General features: G+C 39.6%; 1 protein-coding gene and 1 long non-coding RNA gene across 3 annotated transcripts; one reads left to right on the top strand and one right to left on the bottom strand.

Annotated features, from left to right (window-relative positions):
- The first annotated feature begins 791 nt into the window (after positions 1–791).
- On the top strand, positions 792–18,779 carry rnf121 (ring finger protein 121). 2 transcript variants are annotated; one of them, XM_060890710.1, is made up of 13 exons: positions 792–942; positions 3,455–3,492; positions 4,166–4,307; positions 7,208–7,362; positions 7,676–7,783; positions 9,785–9,905; positions 10,098–10,231; positions 12,611–12,712; positions 13,926–15,647; positions 16,999–17,064; positions 17,315–17,356; positions 17,477–17,609; positions 18,139–18,779. In XM_060890710.1, exons 1-9 carry the CDS (start codon positions 865–867, stop codon positions 14,044–14,046), a joined length of 999 nt encoding a protein of 332 aa, XP_060746693.1. In that variant the 5' UTR covers positions 792–864; the 3' UTR covers positions 14,047–15,647; positions 16,999–17,064; positions 17,315–17,356; positions 17,477–17,609; positions 18,139–18,779. The 2 variants fall into 2 exon arrangements, with proteins under 2 accessions (XP_060746693.1, XP_060746694.1); XM_060890711.1 differs by lacking the exon at positions 792–942 and adding an exon at positions 1,216–1,331.
- Positions 14,269–17,219, bottom strand: LOC132859771 (uncharacterized). Its single transcript, XR_009649763.1, has 2 exons — positions 17,006–17,219; positions 14,269–14,700 (listed from the first exon to the last, which is right to left on the bottom strand). It is a non-coding gene; the product is annotated as an uncharacterized LOC132859771 (long non-coding RNA).
- Positions 18,780–20,064: the final 1,285 nt, after the last annotated feature.

Raw genomic sequence — 20,064 nt, 5'->3', positions numbered from 1 at the left:
CATGTAAATAATGTCAATGTAAATAATGTCAACGTAAATGTAAATAATGTCAATGTAAATAATCAAATCAAATCAAATTTTATTTGTCACATACACACACATACAGGGTACGATATGCAGTGAAATGCTTTATGCAACTTTCCGGTATAAGAATAAAAAATATAAAAAGTATAAAAAAGCAAGAAATAAAATAATAATAAAATAATAATAATAAAAAGTATAAAAAGTAAAAACTATATAAGAAAACTATATAAAAATATGTGAATGTGAATGTAAATAATGTGAATGTAAATGTAAATAATGTAAATATAAATAATGTAAATATAATGTTATTTCTACAACAGTTTATGGTCAAGTGAAAGCACCAGAACTGCTGAGCAACTAACAGGTCAACATAATTTGACCTGAGCACAAACCTGACCACTGCAACAGCAGTTATTATTATTATTATTTGCTCTGTTTTTGTGTTTTTTTGCTCCCAAACAGAAGCACTGTGTTAAAACCGAACAGAAGTGATCGAAGTGGCATCTTTATTGTTTTTAAACCTCGCTTTTGACTTATTGAGCTTTACAGTCTCACTCACACCTTTTTAACCGCAAATTTGTGAAAATAAACCAAACCAAAGGTCATATCGAGTATAATAAAGTGTGTTTGTCATGTTGTGTGCAGGACTGTGTGGTTATAAACATTAACAATAACACACATAAACAGCAGCATCAGTGTTTGGACCCCTAAAATGTCCACAAGGCTCACTGGAGTTCCTTAAAGACGGAAACGCGACCCGGATGCTGTACGTTGATTGGCTCGTAGCTCGAGTCACCCGGACGTTGCCGGTAGCGTCGGGTTGTGTCAGCGCTCCCTAAGATGGCGGGGGTGTTTGAGGTGGAGGTTGGAGGCGTAGAACACGGACACGACCACGGGCACGGACACGAAGCCCCTCAGGTAATGACAGCCCCGCGGTTTTACTCTCGGACTCGCCGTGTTTGTCAGACTGAGACGTGACGTGTTTAACGAGCTTCGAGGTTTTGACAGAACGCAGCTAACCGAGCTAAATGCTAACGGCTCTGATTGGCCAGTCGACAGGCGACGGGCGGTGTCCCAAATCGCACTTTAGCACACAAGTAGCACACTAGAATGAGGACGCCATCTATTCTTACGTAGGGCACTGATGTAGGGAGCTGGAGGAGATTTGGGATGCGGCCAGATGAGCAGCGTTCAGACAGATGGACGGCTGTGATTAACACTTAAGCAATTTATTTATTTCACTTGTTGTTTTCTTTATAACAGAAAGATTTCATAAACGTTACCGTGTTAGAATACTGACGTTTAAGGTAAAGAACATATACAAACAATTCAGAACATTCTTTACTGCTGAGATTTATGTCAAGATGAGCGTCAATATGTCATGAGATTGTGTCACAATCTGTTAATCTGCTTCTTGTGTAGATGCAGTTTATATATATGTGTGTGTAGATGTGTGTGTGTGTGTGTGTGTGTAGATGTGTGTGTAGATGTGTGTAGATGTGTGTGTGTAGATGTGTGTGTGTGTGTGTGTGTAGATGTGTGTGTGTGTGTGTGTGTGTGTGTGTAGATGTGTGTGTATGTGTGTGTGTGTGTGTGTGTGTGTAGATGTGTGTGTGTGTGTAGATGTGTGTATAGGTGTGTGTGTGTGTGTAGATGTGTGTGTGTGTAGATGTGTGTATAGATGTGTGTGTGTGTGTGTGTAGATGTGTGTGTGTGTGTGTAGATGTGTGTATAGATGTGTGTGTGTGTGTGTAGATGTGTGTATAGATGTGTGTGTGTGTGTATAGATGTGTGTATAGATGTGTGTGTGTGTGTAGGTGTGTGTGTATATGTGTGTGTGTGTGTATATGTGTGTGTGTGTGTAGATGTGTGTGTGTGTGTGTGTAGATGTGTGTGTGTGTGTGTGTAGATGGGTGTGTGTGTGTGTGTGTGTGTAGGTGTTTTTTTACATGTAAAGATTTTTACTGCTATATTTTTACTTTATTTTTATTTTTGTAAGATGTGCATCATTGTATATTATTTATTTATACCTAAAAAAAATCTTTTATCACAGGCAAATATAACATATTGTGGGGCATGAAAATATTTTCAATAAAATAATTATGTCTAAAGATAATTTCATAAATACAAACCTGCTTTCTGTCTTTCTGAACGCTTCGACGTCACCACAGGAGGGAGGAGGTAGACGGTGACCTCACTGTTAAACCGCACTGTTTTATTGTCTTTGACACGTGATATAAAAATCTGACCTCTGATCAGCTGATAGGGTTCAAAACATCCATAAGATTAGTTTAAATAGTTTGACACGTTTAAGTGGTTGTTTTAACACACGTGTAGAAACGTGTGAAATGTTTTATAGGACGTTCACGATTTGTTCTGTGGAATATCTCAGCTCTGAAAAAAGGCAATATTAATTATTTATTTATTCGGATCAGATTCGACTTTATTGTCGTTTCACACGGACGAGTTCAAGGCAACGAAATGCGGTTTGGCATCTAAAGAAAAGTCAGAGAGAGTTGTATAATATTTACAGTATGAACAGGATAATATACAGACGAATATTCTCACTCACTCATCCGAACTACCTCGGGTCACGGGGAGCCTGTGCCTATCTCAGGCGTCATCGGGCATCAAGGCAGGATACACCCTGGACGGAGTGCCAACCCATCACAGGACACACACACACACACACACACACACACACACTCATTCACTCACACAATCACACACTACGGACAATTTTCCAGAGATGCCAATCAACCTACCATGCATGTCTTTGGACCGGGGAGGAAACCGGAGTACCCGGAGGAAACCCCCTAGGCACGGGGAGAACATGCAAACTCCACACACACAAGGTGGAGGCGGGAATCGAACCCCCACACTGGAGGTGTGAGGAGAACGTGCTAACCACTAAGACACCGTGCCCCCCCCCCAGACTAATATTCTAATAAAAAATAAATAAAAGCTTTAATGTTCATTCATTCATCTTCTACCGCTTATCCGAACTACCTCGGGTCACGGGGAGCCTGTGTCTATCTCAGGCGTCATTGAGCATCAAGGCAGGATACACCCTGGACGGAGTGCCAACCCATCACAGGGCACACACACACACACACTCTCATTCACTCACGCAATCACACACTACGGACAATTTTCCAGAGATGCCAATCAACCTACCATGCATGTCTTTGGACCGGGGGAGGAAACCGGAGTACCCGGAGGAAATCCCCGAGGCACGGGGAGAACATGCAAACTCCACACACACAAGGTGGAGGTGGGAATCGAACCCCCACACTGGAGCGTGCTAACCACTAAGACACCGTGCCCCCCCCAGACTAATATTCTAATAAAAAATAAATAAAAGCTTTAATGTGTAATTGTAAAAATCTCTCTTTTATTTCTTCACCTGAATGTCATTTTCTTCTCTTAGGTCGACCTCTCGCATCTTTCACCAGAGGAGAAGTGGAGGTTTGTCTTTTCTGACTTTCTTTTTTTTTTGTGTGTGTGAAGTTATAATATTTAGCGTCTGGTTACGTCTCGGACGCCGTTACCCGATCCGACGACTCATTTACTAATGATTATAATTAACGCTAGTGTTTAGTGAAGGTTTGATTTGAACTTTATTTCATGAAGAAAAAACTCTATTTGAGTGTATCGTTGGTGTTCGGGTTAAAACGGAGTTTTGTTTAGCGCTCGTGATGAGCTGTTGATGTTATAGTAGTCTGTGCGCAGGATTACGGCATGACGTGTTTATGTCTGTGTCTGTAAACGTCGTACAGCCAACAAGTAGAACCTGAATACTGGGGAAATATTGACTCATTGTTATAGGCTTTGTGACTCGGGTTAATTGTTATTTCTGCCCTTCCGCCTCCCCACGTCATTCTCTCCTCAGCTTGGTTTTTATCTCACATCCAAATTCTGTCAAAACATTTAAATGAATAAATATAAATCCAGGTCTTGATATTTCCATAGACACATTGGTATGTTTTTTTAGCTCAGACTCGACTCTGTTCCTGTCTCTGAAGTTCGAACGTTTTCACCCTGAACGTCACATCAACCTTAACTGAGGCAGGTTTTAGTTTAGGATTCTGAGTTGTAATGACGTGGGATCCTGAACATCTCCTTCTTGTACGTATGACAGGCTGGAACATGCGAGGATGCACGCCAAACACAAAGGGCACGAAGCCATGCACGCTGAGATGGTGCTCATCCTCATCGTCACGCTCGTCGTCGCTCAGCTCGTCCTGGTGCAGTGGAAACAGCGTCAAGCCAGATCTTACAACGTGAGTACGCTCTGCACCGATTAAAACACGGCCCGCTAAAGATCCCAGTGTCCGATAATTATTAGTCACTTGTCACTGAGTACTTGGTGACGTCAAACTTTTGGTTGAGGAACATCACCACACCTTGAGGAAAATCCTGGTGTTCAGTTCAGCCAGAGACGAACCAGAGAGGTTTATAAAGCGAGTCACACACTTGTTTTTTTTTTTTTTTTTTTTTTTTAAACATTAACAGAGTTTGTTGAAGTATGAAGCGTTTTCCAGAAATCTGAACCCGGCTCCTTTCTACAGCAGGCTTCGTATCGTGCGCGTCATGTGACTGTTTAATTTAAAGGTGCGGTCTCTGTTGTTTGAAAGCCAATGTTGACATTTGAAATCACCAAAACAAACACGCCCCTAATCCAAACGGGTCCACGGGTTTCAGTGTAATGAGACGTAATTGCTCACAGTGAAACCCCGCTGTACCAAATATCTCAAATCAGCAGTTCATCCAATCAGACAATCAGCTGGAGTCTATGATGGTGATTGTTTTTGACCAGATTTTTCTTTCTTTATATTAAAGGTGGGGTCTGCTTTGTTTGAAAGCCAACGTCAACATATAAAATCACCAAAACAAACACGCCCCTAACCCAAATGGGTCCCAGCCCTGTATCGATAGCTCCGCCCACACATACATACGTAACCCAGGCAACTAACGGAAAGAAACGTGTCTTTATCATAGCTGAAGGGAAGAACAATACGATTGTAGATAAACAAACAAGCAAAAATGACACACAAGCATAACAAACAACGGAGACCCCACCTTTAATAATGAATTGTCCAGATGTACAAATACATTATAGAAAAATAAAGATCCCTTAATAATTAAAACCTCCAATATGATTATGAACAAAAATAATTTCAGAACTAAGTACTTTAGACGTTAACAATTTATTTACATTTTTATTTAACATATTTTTTTTAAGTAAATAATCTATAGTAATGAAGTAATAAAAATTCATCCGAAGAGATTTTACACATTTCAAATAAGGGTAAAATAAAAGGATATGAAAATGACCTCAAACTTTAACATATTCTGTGCTTGACCACTAGGTAGCGATGTTGCGTTTGCAAACTTTAACGTCTCTTTAACGTTTGATATGAAATCATTGCCTGATGTTATTTATCTTCTAAACCACTCTATATGGTTACAGCCATTAGTAAGGATAAACTTTCCTAAATCAAGCATTTATCCTTAAACAGGTGACTGTTAATATATCTGAGAATCTAAAACACATCAGTAATCAGAAAAACTCATTAGACTCTAATCAGAGAATCGGTCGTTAATGAGTTGGATTAAAATATCAAACACGTGTCGGTCTAACGCCTTCCGTCAGAAACGGGTTTGTTCCACAGACGAAGGAAGATTTGAGCAAAACTCCAGACTAAAGAACATTTTAGATGCTAATATTATCTTCAATAATTTTAACATCACGTCACGGGTCGTATTCGCTGTAGGGACTCGCAGAGACGGATCAGAGTAGATCAGAACTTATACAGGTGATAGATATTAAAAATGAATTCATTCTAAATAAACAGACTTTTTTCCCTCAGAGATTTAGCTCTAAAACGTAACACGTGCGGTTTCTCTTTTATTTTTATCCATTTAAACAGGAAGTTACATCCTGGTATAAATAGCCTTACAATTACGCACACTAGAATAAAAAAAGAGTTTTTATGGAGAATATATACACATTTGTGTTAAACATATCAGCACAAATGATTATATAGTGATGTGAAAGTGAGTGACTCAGCATGTGCTGTTAGACCGAAATATAAACTCAACCGCTGGAACATCACGGTTTAAAAGTAGAAACGTATTACGTCTTATTCGTTGCTTTCTGTTACGATTTAAGTTTCGTGTTTATTTTGTCATGTGTCCGTCGGTTGCTATTGGATATTAGAGATGGCTGATGTAAAGCTCAAGTACTCTCCAGGTTTGCAGTAAAACAGTCTGGTGGAGGTTTGGGACCTTCAGTGAGCTGCACGTAAAGGAACCTGAAACTCCTCATAACTGTTTCCACACACTGATGTTTCCGGTGGTTTTCACTCTGCACACGTTTGCTGAGGTCCGAATCCGTGTGCGATCGTTCTCGATGCCTCTCGCGGTGTCGGACTGGTCTCTGACTCGATTCTTTTTGAAACCTGATTTATTTGTGTTCACTTTCCAATATCACAAACGAAGATTAAGAACGCATCTTGGTGCGATTAGGAGTAAACGTCGCTTCCCTGGTCTGCGTGACATCTTTTATGTTACCCTTTTTCCCCTTTTCATTAACCCTGAGGGGGGTGTGGGGGGTCTATCGTCCTGTAGTCCACAATCATCTCTTTACTTTACACTTATGTTTACAGAGTTATCTCATGAATACAGATCTGTTTAAATCTTAACATTAAAGGTGCGGTGCACGATGTTTGAGAAACGCTTCAGAGAACTGAGTCGGGCCGACAAACAAAACAAACGTGTGTAGCCAATGAGCAGAAAGGGGCGTGTCTTGTCAATATGCGGCGGAGAGAGTGTTCAGTGCGCATGTCTGACATTAGCCTCTGCCGTTACCTCTGCCTCGGGTTCTAGGTGTCGAACGTCGTCTTCGGCGTGAAACGGAGATAAACCTTTCACGGTACAACACACAGTGCTACAAAAACACATCTGTATTACCATAGTATTACTCATTGCCCCAGCAGGTTCCGCAATAATAGTTGCCTGGGTTACGTATGTATGTGTGGGCGGAGCTATCAAAACAGGGGTGACACCCATTTGGGTTAGGGGCGTGTTTGTTTTGGTGATTTCAAATGTCAATGTTGGTTTTCAGAGATCGTGCACCGCACCTTTAATCCTGTATAAACACATTCTATCTGTTCTGCAGTTGGTGACCCTGTTTCAGATGTGGGTGGTGCCTCTTTACTTCACCACAAAGCTGCACTGGTGGCGATTCTTGGTGACGTGGTTCATCTTCTCCATCGTCACCGCTTTCATCACGTTCCGTGCCACACGCAAACCCTTGGAATGCACAACACCGAGGTAGAGATCTGATGGGATGGTGGATGGATGGGGAAGTGGGTGTATCTTCAGATGGGGCGTCTTTTTATTATTATTATTATTATATTAATTATTAATTATTATATTATTATATTGTAAGTGTATTGTATATTTTCTAACAAACACAGTAATGTCACATGTTACCTAGAATTACATATTAGATTCTTCTTTTTTTCCTATGAACTCTCAGTGTAACGTCAGTGTCACGGTGACTCGTTGACTTATGACTCACAGGATCATGGTTTAGTCAGCTGTTTGTTTACTCTACACGTACCTCTTCTTTCTCTCTCTCTAGATTGGTTTACAAATGGTTTTTCCTCTTGTACAAGATCAGCTACACGACAGGCATCGTGGGCTACAGCGTAGTCATGTTCACGCTCTTCGGCATCAATTTGATATTTAGGTGAGTTTCACACTCGATTAAATCAACACGGGGACGTCAGCGGACTTTAACGGTGCAGTGTTTCTTGCTTCGTGTCAAGAAAGGTTTATATAGGTTACGTATATTTATGTAGGGACGTCGTAGCCGAGCGGTTAAGGTGTATAACGACAGATCGGAAGGTTGTGAGTTTGAATCCCAGGTCCACTAAGCTGCCGCTGCTGGGCCCCTGACCAAGGACTCTGTTGTTCGAGAAATGCTTCAGAAAACCGAGTCGGAACGACAAACAAAACAAAAATCAAAACAAACGTGTAGCCAATGAGCAGAAAGGGGCGTGTCTTGTCAATATGGGCGGAGAGAGTGTTCAGTGCGCATGTGTGACGTTAGCAGAAAGCGGTTTTAACATTGACATGGAGGATAAAAACAAAGAAAGAAAGAGAAGAAAGACTTACGATAAGGTAAGAAGTAGGACGTGTTAATATAGGATCAGCTTTCCAGCGCTGGAGAGAACTGAAGGAGCAGGAAGTTGGTCACATATTCACAGATTGGAGTTTCCTGAGTCAATAACTCCTGAGCTAAACACTGTTACTACACAAATAACACCTCTTTTCTATCGTAGTAATGTAGAGACGCAGCTACAACCGTGTTTTGTGTAGTAACAGTGTTTAGCTCAGGAGTTATTGACTCGGGAAACTCCAATCTGTGAATATGTGACCAACTTTACTTAAGACGCCGAGGCGCTTTTTTCCTTCTCGATAGGTGAGTAACGTTGGTTAAAGACACATTTCTTTCCATTAGTTGCCTGGGTTACGTATGTATGTGTGGGCGGAGCTATCAATACAGGGGTGGGACCCATTTGGGTTAGGGGCGTGTTTGTTTTGGTGATTTCAAATGTCAACATTGGCTTTCAAACAACGCAGACCCCACCTTTAATAATTGCTTTCATGTTTACAGTAAAGCTGCTGTATGTTCACTCACTCGTTCTTTATTTATATTAAATACACGTCCGCTAGACACCACGTCAGAGCCCTTTGTCTCTTTAATCGTACTTTTAAAAGGATTTACTAATCCAGAAAGGACAGTTTTAAATAATCGAACCCCAACAGCACTGTATTAATGTTCACAATAACTCGTATGTATGTGATCAGAGACACAAAGCTGTTTTACACCAACACAAAGGTGCAGCATTAACGTCATGAGTCGTACATGGTGTACCATGGACGTGTAATTACCAGCATGTGAAGCATATATGAAGAGTGAAAGTAGACTTTACAACTTTTGACTTCTTTTGAAATGAATCAGTTCCCAAAATAATGACCACCACCCTGGACACCACCCTGATCGCTGTTTAGCGTTTTTGGTGGAAATAACCTAATAAAACAAGAGCCTGGTGATTAGTTCACAAGAAACTTTTCTGTGCTGTGTTCTTTACCGTAAGGGACTTAACATTGATTCCACAGTCACCAGGCTGCATAAACTGTGATGTTTGTGATGTCATTAATGAAAATTACTAGTTAATAACTGCTGATTTCCCACATCTTGAAGTATTGATGTGTGGAGTGTCCAATTATTACCTCCAGCGTGTCACAGATTTATGTTTTAATACCTCATTGTGTTTATTACCCTCATTAATACCTCATTGTGTTCTGTGCGTTCAGTGTTGAACAGATCACCAGAAGATAAACGCTTCATTACTTTGCAGTATTTTATTCAGTAGAAAACTGTGTGACGAAAAGGAATAACAAAAGCATCACATGCTTTCAGAGAGAGAAAGAGAATAAAGTGCACAAGTCGAGTTTTAAATGAATCATAACTTTAAAAAAACATGATCATAGGCTGGGAATTTAAAAAACAAAAACATTTGTGTTATGTTAATATTTTTTATATTAATACTCATGATTTAGTGTTAACAATGTGGGCACTTATTATTATTATTATTATTATTATTATTATTATTATTATTCATTATTATTATTACTACTATTATTATTATTATTATTATTATTATTATTATTTCTTGTTCAGAATAAAGCCAGAAGATTCGATGGATTTTGGGGTTTCGATGCTCTTTTACGGCCTGTATTACGGTGTCCTGGGCAGGGATTTTGCTGAGATGTGTGCAGACTTCATGGCTTCCACAATAGGGGTGAGTATCTGTAGGATTCTGTAAGGTTGTGAGTTTGAATCCTAACGAAGCCTCAGTGCTCTCTGTGTCTGATGGATGTCTCTATAGCCGGTCGTGATCGACTGTAAGGTTGTATATTTGGAGAAGGTCTTTAGATCGTGCTTCACTGTTCCTGACTGATGTGTTGTTACTCTTGTGACTTTCACCCCTCAGTATTACAGCGCATCAGGAATGCCCACGAAACACCTTTCGGACAGCATCTGCGCCGTGTGCGGTCAGCCCATCCTGGTGAGCGTGGACGAAGAAGGGATCATGGAGAACACCTACAGACTTTCCTGCAACCATGTGTATCCTTACACACTAACAACCAGTTAATATTAACATCTGATCGGCGCTCTGACTTCTGTAGTGTTCACGATCGGTTCACGCGGGACGGACGAGCTGTGAGTCGATGAATCGCAGAGATGGGAAGTTCTTCACATGATTCACTTTCTCACATGATCAAAACGTCACGTTTATGCGTTCATACAGATCTCATTACTGCACGAGTCACTTGTGAACTCGGTGACGTGCAAAACGACCACAGGGATGACGCAGCATATTTCTTTCACTTGCATCTGACCTTTCACAAATCTGCTGCACACACACACACACACACACACACACACACATGATTCAGTTTTTCTTAGTAACTGTATTTCTACTCCTTTCTTCATTGAATGATTACATAACATCGCCATGTAAAACTAATCGTATTTATATAACACCTTTCATTCATAAAATACAACTCGCAGTGCTTCTTACTCCTAAAGTACTAAGATGATAAAGAATAAGGAAGGAGATTAAAGTGGGGGAAGTCGTTGGCCTAATGGTTAGAGAGTTTGACTCCTAACCCTAAGGTTGTGGGTTTGAGTCTCGGGCCGGCAATACCACGACTGAGGTGCCCTTGAGCAAGGCACCGAATCCCCCGACTGCTCCCCGGGTGCTGCAGCATAAACGGCTGCCCACTGCTCCGGGTGTGTGTTCACGATGTGTGTGTGTGTGTGTGCACTTTGGATGGGTTAAATGCAGAGAACGAATTCTGAGTATGGGTCACCGTACTTAGCCGTATGTCACGTCACTAAAGATTTATGCGGTCAGGTATTTTGCTAAATTATTACAGTAATCGAATCCACACGTAAGAAGTGTTTATATAAAACGCATGTCATCAGATTGTTGATTACAGATTAATACTGTTGTATACTGAAGTTGTCAACTAAATAACTATGAGATCACTCGAGAAGATCGAGGGTCCTAAAGTAGATCCATCTGATCCTACAAATGAAATACTATATAATATTGTTTTGATGAAAGATTTCTAATTAAACGAAACTTTACCAACGATGTGTAACCTGCTCTGAACAGCCCTCCCCAATGACTCATCCAAATACGGCACTTTCACGCTGCGGACGTGTCTGAACACGTTCGTCGTCCGATTTCCACGGAATCACGCTATGTGTCAGCACCATGCTTGATTGTGAGAGACAAATAAGGAAGAGGAACTGGCTGTGAACTTCTCATCACTATGTGTAGATTTGTGTGTCATTACTGGGGATAATCTATATTTTATTTCCGTGCAGAAAAGCACAAGAAAATGTGTGTGTTACTGTTCTGAACTTCGGAAGTTTATCACCGAAACCACAGAACTGTTTGTTTCACTCGTCCACCGTAGGCAATTTAAAGGAAGTAACAGATTCAGTCCGGAACAGATTGATGTAGATTGTAGGACTGCTGGAACATCATTCCTCTAAAATACTTTCCTCAACTGCTATTTGGTGGTAACGGTGAAGAACTCGGTAGATGTTCAGATGGTTTCAGATGCAGTGACTGTGAAGGTTTTAGCATGATTCGCCACATGGATCAGACATTGTGATCAGACCTCTGTCCATACCAGTAAAATACCTTATAGAGCACGTCGTCTCACATCTGTATGTTCTGAAACCACAATGCACGCTGTTTTTAGATTAGTTCCACATTTCGACGTTCTCTGTTCTTTATGTAAATACTTTTTTTAACGTTGCGTGGATGTTGACTGGACTCGCCCACGCGTTCTGTCTGCTGGAGCTGCTGCAGCTTTACAGCTTCTTCTTATTCTAGTCTGGAATCTGCGGTTCTTCTGTTGGGTGTTTATGTGAACACATTTGCATCACATTGTTCGTTATTGCTACTGTAAGTAAATGAGATCTCCAGAACAAATACACTGAGGCGCATTATAATGTCCAAGAGGAAGCACACAACTGCTTACTGCTGATGAGCTGCTGCTGTGGAGCGAGACGCGTCTCCGTGGCGTCTACGATTCTACACTGTGTTTAATACTGTGGAGCGAGACGCGTCTCCGTGGCGTCTACGATTCTACACTGTGTTTAATACTGTGGAGCGAGACGCGTCTCCGTGGCGTCTACGATTCTACACTGTGTTTAATACTGTGGAGCGAGACGCGTCTCCGTGGCGTCTACGATTCTACACTGTGTTTAATTGGATTCATGAAAATTTGACCCAAATATTTTATCAACAGAAATGCGGGAAAGCGTAAAAATTAAAGTGTTGACCTTTAAACTTTATTTATTTATCTTTCCGATTAAATACCGTTCTATCTCCTGAACACCTGAACAGATTGCTTAATGCGCCATTTCATGTTCATGTCTCAACGTCTCAAACATTATTTTTCCTTGACAGTTTTCTCCCAGATTTCATGAGTTCTGCATACGAGGCTGGTGCATTGTGGGTAAGAAACAGACATGCCCATACTGCAAAGAAAAGGTGGACCTGAAGAGAATGTTCAGTAATCCGTATCCTTTGTGTGAGTGTGAGCGTGCGTGCGAGTGTGAGCGTGCGTGCGAGTGTGAGCGGGCGCGCGAGTGTGAGCGGGCGCGCGAGTGTGAGCGGGCGCGCGAGCGAGAGCGTGCGAGTGAGCGAGAGCGAGCGTGCGAGTGAGCGAGAGCGAGCGTGCGAGCGAGCGAGAGCGTGCGTGTGAGCGAGAGCGTGCGTGTGAGCGAGAGCGTGCGTGTGAGCGAGAGCGTGCGTGTGAGCGAGAGCGTGCGTGTGAGTGAGCGTGCGTGTGAGTGAGAGCATGCGTGTGAGTGAGCGCATGCGTGTGAGTGAGCGTGCGTGTGAGTGAGAGCCACTTTATTAATCACTAACTCTGAAAACTTCCTGTTCAACATGGATAGTTTCATTGGAATTGTACAGCTACAGTCATGCTGGAGTTTCTTTTAAACAGTATATTGACATATCGACTTGTCAGTTTACCAAAAAGTTAATGACTCTTTGTCTCACAGGGCAACGACTCATTTGTTCGAGTTGTGTTTTTTTATGTGTGCTCATGACGATGACGCTGTTTTCACTGTAAATGTAAAACTGAGCCATTTTGTTTCTTTACCCCGGCCAAGTCAAACTGGCCGCTTTAATAGGAACGCACGTGCAGCGATCCAGACGGAGCTTCGGACCCGAACGTTCACATCAGACACGAGAATGATGGAGTGACCGCCGTGTCTCTGAGCGTAACGTGGTGTTTCAGATACTGAAAACTGATCTGAGATTTTTTCATATAACACTGTAGAGTTTTCACTGTATGGGGCAAAAACACCTACTTCTGTGGGCTGACGACTAGTAGATTAACTCAGATAATTACTTTATAGATCTACAACACAACGGGTTCTGCTCCTGTCTCCTGTCTATAAGGAGACCCGGAGATCGGACCGATACCCGACATCAAAGACGTTTACGTTTACGGTTCCAGCATCCAGGTCCTTATACAGAGCGACCTACATTATCACCACCTTATTATACAACTGAGCAATTGAGGGTTAAGGGCCTCGCTCAGGGGCTCTGAGATCACATTCTCATGTTTGATGTGAACGTTAACCGAAGCTCGAGACCTGTATCTGCACAAAAATAATAATAAATAAAATGAGACTGACGCATGATTGGCTAATTGGAAATCTGCCTAAATAAATGTATTTATTTTATGATTAATTTGTCTCCTTAACCGGCGGCTGAAAGATGGGAGAGGCCTCACGTCATGTACGGACAATTACTGGACTGGCTTCGCTATCTCGTAGCCTGGCAGCCGGTCATAATCGGACTAGTGCAAGGCATCAATTACATCCTGGGTCTTGAGTGACGGCCATGCCCGTCCCCGAGAGTGAGAGAGAGAGAGAGAGAGAGAGAGAGAGAGAGATACTACACGCAGTCTGTTATGGGGTTAATCGGACACTGGGACTGGAACTTTATTCACCAAAAGTGTGTAATGTACTGTATATTGGCACACACACTGTGCATCTGTGTATTTAAAGGAGAAAAAAATAATCTAATAGAAGTCTGGCTTTGTTTTTGAAATGTGTACTTTTGTTTTATATTTTTTTTTTTTTTTTTTTTTAGAAACTATTAATCCGTCTTAATGTTTTTAACCGTAAATGACAACCTCAAAAAAAAATTTTTTTTTTAACTCTGCCAGTTAGAATGAAATTGTGTCCCATCCGGTGAAAAACCCTTCTGTTATTTCTTTACTCAACTTTTATGTTTTGTTTTGGGAAATGTGGTGATCCCACTGACCAGAATCATCAGCAGATGAGGAGGAGTTCCTGGATGCTGAGGGATTCCTGCTGAGGGATTTTTTACACACACTTTCCTCCTTCCGGCGGTCGGCTGGGGAGGGGGGGGGTTTTAAAAGCACGGTACATGACTGGCAAAGCTTTTTCTTCGTTTGTGTCATTTACAATGAATTTCATGTCACACGATTTGGGTGATGAAGTTTGTAAGATGTTGAAGGTGTTGGCTGTTAAAAAGAAAAATAAGAAAGACTTTAGTAAACTTTTGGGAATGTTTATAAGATCTGTTTAAAGCCTCTATGGCTGACGAAAATAAAGCGACTAAAGAAAATGTTTATTAAAGCTTTGAGTTACAAGCGGATTAATCTGATCGGAGGAGGATTTGATGAGGAGGAGGAGGAGGATGATTAACTGGAATATAACTCCTGTGTCGTTTACATTACATCATTACTACAGTTTGACACAATCCTCGATTTCACACAGCTGTGTGTGTGTGTGTGTGTGTGTGTGTATAAACTCCAGATACAATTACCATGACTGTACCTTCTCAGGTAAATTGAATCACGTCAATAAGGATTGAAATGACTCATTATTTAACTGTAAAGCTTTATTTTGCTTGTTTATTGATTCATTATTATTGTTGTTGTTGTTGTTATTATTATTAAACTTTACTGCACACGTCACCTGTCCGGTCCCAAAGGGCTAGAGCTATAAACGTGATAATAAATCTAACATTAATAAATATAACAATAAGCATTACAGAGCCCTGAGACACACTGCTTTGTATAATATAAATACTTTAATTTAATGTAAAAATATAAACATTTAAAAATACATTTAAAATTATTATTCATAAAATAGCAAAATAAACATTTGCACTAAAAAGTAGAAGAAAATCTGCATAATATACACGTTAGTATTTAAGTATTTAAACAATAATATAGTTTATTATAACTATAATAGATACGATAAAGATATGATACCGTCGACATTATATCATAAGTCATAATACTTATTTCTTATTGTGGGTTCCCCCACTTATTGAGTTCCCTGAACAAAGTTACGTCAGGGAATAAAAACAGAAGTCATGATGTAAGAGAACCTTTAAAAGCTTCGGCATCTCTGTGCCGACTCTCTGAATCCTGAACCATGACCTGGACTCACACCATCACAGGTGAAGCTTCTCTTTATCTCTGTTGTGTTTCTTTAGTTTTTGACTCACGGTGTAACGATGACTTTGTGGATCAATTTAAGATTAAAAAAAACTTCTTTTTTTTTTTTTTTTACATGAAATAGAATTTAAAACAAATGATATGTCTTTGCTGTGAAGTCTTCAGAATGAACCTGTAGTTCAGGTGATGATGGGATGAAGGCTGGGAGAAGAACAACGTATAAAACTGACCTCTGATTTGTAATGATGTCTGGCTGTAGTTTATTTTTTATTGTTTTTATTTTTCCGACAGATGTCACTATTGGGCGTGATTTTAAGTAGAATTACAGTTTTTATTTTTACAGAATATTTTTACCTCTAAAATAAATTCCACAGACATCCTAAAAACCTTTTAATGAACCTAATCAGTCTGTTCAACTATAAAATTAAATGTAAAACATTTCCATAATCTTTAGACATGACGAATAGCATCCTATATGTATATATTTATATATAATTTAAATAATAATTATTTATTCCAGATTATTAAAATGTCAACACATTTATTAAAACCTTATTTTAAATCGTTTTACGTTCTGTTTTAAACACTTTTCCTGCACTGGTGTTGAGGTAAAAATGAATGATTAATTATTATTTACTTTTACAATGTAAGTGTAATTTATTTATTGATAGAAAGTCAGTCAAGTCCGAAGGCAGAAATGTGATGAATAAATTAAACTGCTGAATCTAATTACAACAACTTATAATATCTATATATAAAGTTCGGTTTCTATTCTTCCATAAAAATTCGTTTTATTGCGTTTTTGTTTTACAAGACAGGACAAAAAATAGGACACTTTAAAAATCTTACAGCTGAATTTTGCTTTTGTATTAAAGGAGCACGTAGTTCACATCATTATAATTATAATGATTTATTTTTTTATTGAAAATTAGCTTTTTATTATTTCTAATTTCCTTTCTATTAAAATTATAATTATTTCTATGACTCCAGTTTGTCACAGTGGACTGATTATGACGTCCTCAGTTGGAACAGAAGATTGTTAATAAATTGTGATCATTATTATAACTTATTTAACACGTGGAACAAAATCGTGCACAATAAGGTTTCTATACGAGGACAACGATGTTATGTGCAGAAATAAAAAAGCATAAAAATATATTTCTGGACATTTGTATTCATTTGATTTAAACGTTTATATCTGAAAGCAGTAAGAAATAAAACTGTAACTAGATTTACAGATTCTGTCTCTATCTCTAGTGTTGTATATGAGTGCGTTTTTCTACTGGAGTGTAATCTGTGTGTATTGTTGTGATCCCAGCGTGTGTAACGTGTTGTGTTGTGTTGTGTGTTCAGTATCTACCTGTGTGTATCTCACTGCTGTCATGCTGCTCCACTGCTCTCCATCAGCTGCTCATCCAAGTGCGTATGAACAAGTTCATTTACACAAATCACCATGAAATAAATCCATCATCATTTTAATCTGAATCACTTGTCTGTCTCTCACATTTACAATCTGAGAGTTTTATTTTGTCCACTTTTACACTTCCTTCTTCCTTCTTCCTCTCTCTCTCTCTCTGCACAGCCCACACACACACACACACACGCACACACACACACAGTTTTTCTTTGCCGTGGAGTTTTTATTAACATATTGAAATGTGTTTTGAAGTCAAAGCGCCGACGATCGTCAACCTGTCGCACAAACGGCTCGGTGAGAGACATAAAGCTGTTTTTAACATAAAGTACTTTTGCATTGTTTGGTTTAAAGTCACTTTTGATTACAGATTAGACTCAAAACCGCTGTGATGTTTGTGTTGTTTTCATTTCCCAGCTCATGGCCACAGAATCAGCTGTAAAGTGAATCCTGGAGGACTGAGACATGAGACCATGGTGTACTGGCTGGTTAATGGGGAGTTTATAGAGAAAGTCTATCAAAACATCAGTGTGACCAAAACAGAGAGAAAGTAAGAACACACACTTCCTGTCTGTTGAGTTTTAACACAGGTCTTAACACAGATCACAGCTTTATATTAATGCAACATATAATGCAATCTGTAATTGGTACTAAAATGTACACGGTGACGTTCTCTGTGACGCCACATTAATGAAAGGAGTCTCCAGTCCCAGGGCTTTGTAACAGCAAGATTTTCACTAGTTTACGCTCGAAGGTTTCTCAATAACATGACTTACTTTACTTAGTAACTTCAAGAGAAAGAAAAAAAAATGTCGGTGAGAAAAGGACTGTTTATAGCTGTCATCGAGAACAGGAACTAAGTCGTCTGTTGGACTTTTCCTGCATTAACTGTAGCTTTAACGAGTAGCTCCATGGGTTTGTTATTAATACATTTACATTTTTAATTGTGATAAAAGAGAAATAAAATACTTCAGATCGTGTTGTTATTGGGAAATAATTCACTGTGGATCGGACCATATTATTATCATCGTTCCACAGAACTTTATGTCTAATTTTACACCCTAACATTGTATCTGCAGGTCAGATGACGGGACAGAGTTCATCCAAACCAAGGTGGTGTTTAGAGACTTTTCTCAGGACGACTTTAACACACAATTCACCTGCGTGGCCCTGAGTCCAGCTGGGTTTGCCAAAGAAAACCTTCGCATTAGGAAATGTAGCAGACAATGTCTGACCTAAGCGTGTTTTTAACTTGTAGCGTTTGTTTTAAATCCATTTCTACACATCCATTTTATCTCTGTGACACAAAACCAGTTACAGCTAGAATGTATAGAGTGTGACAGCGTGTATCTTTTAGAAAGATTAGTCTTTTTATGATGCTATCGTAGCTCTAAAACTATAACTAATGCACCAGAAGATGATGTCCGACGGAGATCTTTAAACCTGTATTGACTCTATTCGTTATACCATATGATCTATCCTTACATTATATTGTGCATTATTTAAAGGAGATCATTTCTGAAACTGAATGTTAGTTGTATGTTTTTCATCAAGCTTTTGTGCTGGAACACATTAAATGAAAATATAGTGAATGAAATTGTTTTATATGAGTTTAGCCTTAACATTATACTCGTTACGAGTGAGATGTCCTATAATGAAATAAAAGGAAATTACACTGATGTGACCTGGGCAACAATAAATACAAATATTTTCCTATAAATCTCATGTGGTCATTAATGAGTGTCAGTAAACAAGTCAAAACAGAAGGAACGGTATTCAGTAAAGTATCTTTGTAGCTGGAAATGTTTACATATAATAATACTCAGAGGTCAGTAGTAACGAGTTCCATTTACTCCGTTACATTTACTTGAGTAAGTTTTTGAAAAAATGATACTTCTAGTAGTTTTAAATCACTCTACTTTTTACTTTTACTTGAGTAGATTTGTGAAGAAGAAACTGTACTCTTACTCCGCTACATTACGCTACAATGAGCTCGTTACTTTTCTTTTTTTACCTCTTTGGTATTCTACCAAATTTTAATGTTTAATTTTGACAGATAGAGAAACTTCCGCTAAGGCTCTACCACGTGACTGTGTTTCACCAATCAAACGTAGTTGTTCAGTCTCGTCACGTTACTATACTCGATCTAGTTAGTTAGTGACACAACAGTTTTGTCGAGTTTTTTTATGCTCAACTTTACTCAGCGCCGCAAGAGCCGACAAACAGATGACGTCAGACGTGTCGTTTCTTACAGCGCCGAACACACATATTTAAAGGGATAGTTCACTCAAAATGAAAATTCTGTCATCATTTACTCACTCTCATGTTGTTACAAACCTGTATAAATCTCTTTGTTCTGATGAACATGAAGGAAGATATTTTGAGAAACAAAAACAGATTTACAACCAGAAGCTTTAGTTTACCTGAAACTAAGGAAAGTTCTAGAGGCTTCCTGAAATGAATTAAAGGAGTAGAGATGTATTTCATTATTATTGTCCTTTCATCAAGGCATCAAATGTGCAACACATAAGAAATGAAATGTGTGTGTGTGTGTGTGTGTGTTCTGTTGTTCTGTCACTGGAGACACACACACAGTTTATGAGAATTTATGGCCTGCCTCGTTCTAGTTCTGCCTGGTAAAAAAGTATAAAGGTTTGGAAATTTGTGTTATTTGTGCATATTTATTTTTTATTTATTATTCATTCATTCATCTTCTACCGCTTATCCGAACTACCTCGGGTCACGGGGAGCCTGTGCCCATCTCAGGCGTCATCGGGCATCAAGGCAGGATACACCCTGGACGGAGTGCCAACCCATCGCAGGGCATACACACACACACACACACACACACACACACACTCTCATTCACTCACACACTACGGACAATTTTCCAGAGATGCCAATCAACCTACCATGCATGTCTTTGGACCGGGGGAGGAAACCGGAGTACCCGGAGGAAACCCCCGAGGCACGGGGAGAACATGCAAACTCCACACACACAAGGT

This window comes from Tachysurus vachellii, chromosome 17, assembly GCF_030014155.1.
Source record: "Tachysurus vachellii isolate PV-2020 chromosome 17, HZAU_Pvac_v1, whole genome shotgun sequence".
Classification (NCBI taxonomy): Eukaryota; Metazoa; Chordata; class Actinopteri; order Siluriformes; family Bagridae; genus Tachysurus; species Tachysurus vachellii.
The sequence above is the reverse complement of the archived record's forward strand: the minus strand, read 5'-3'. Positions and strand labels throughout refer to the sequence as shown.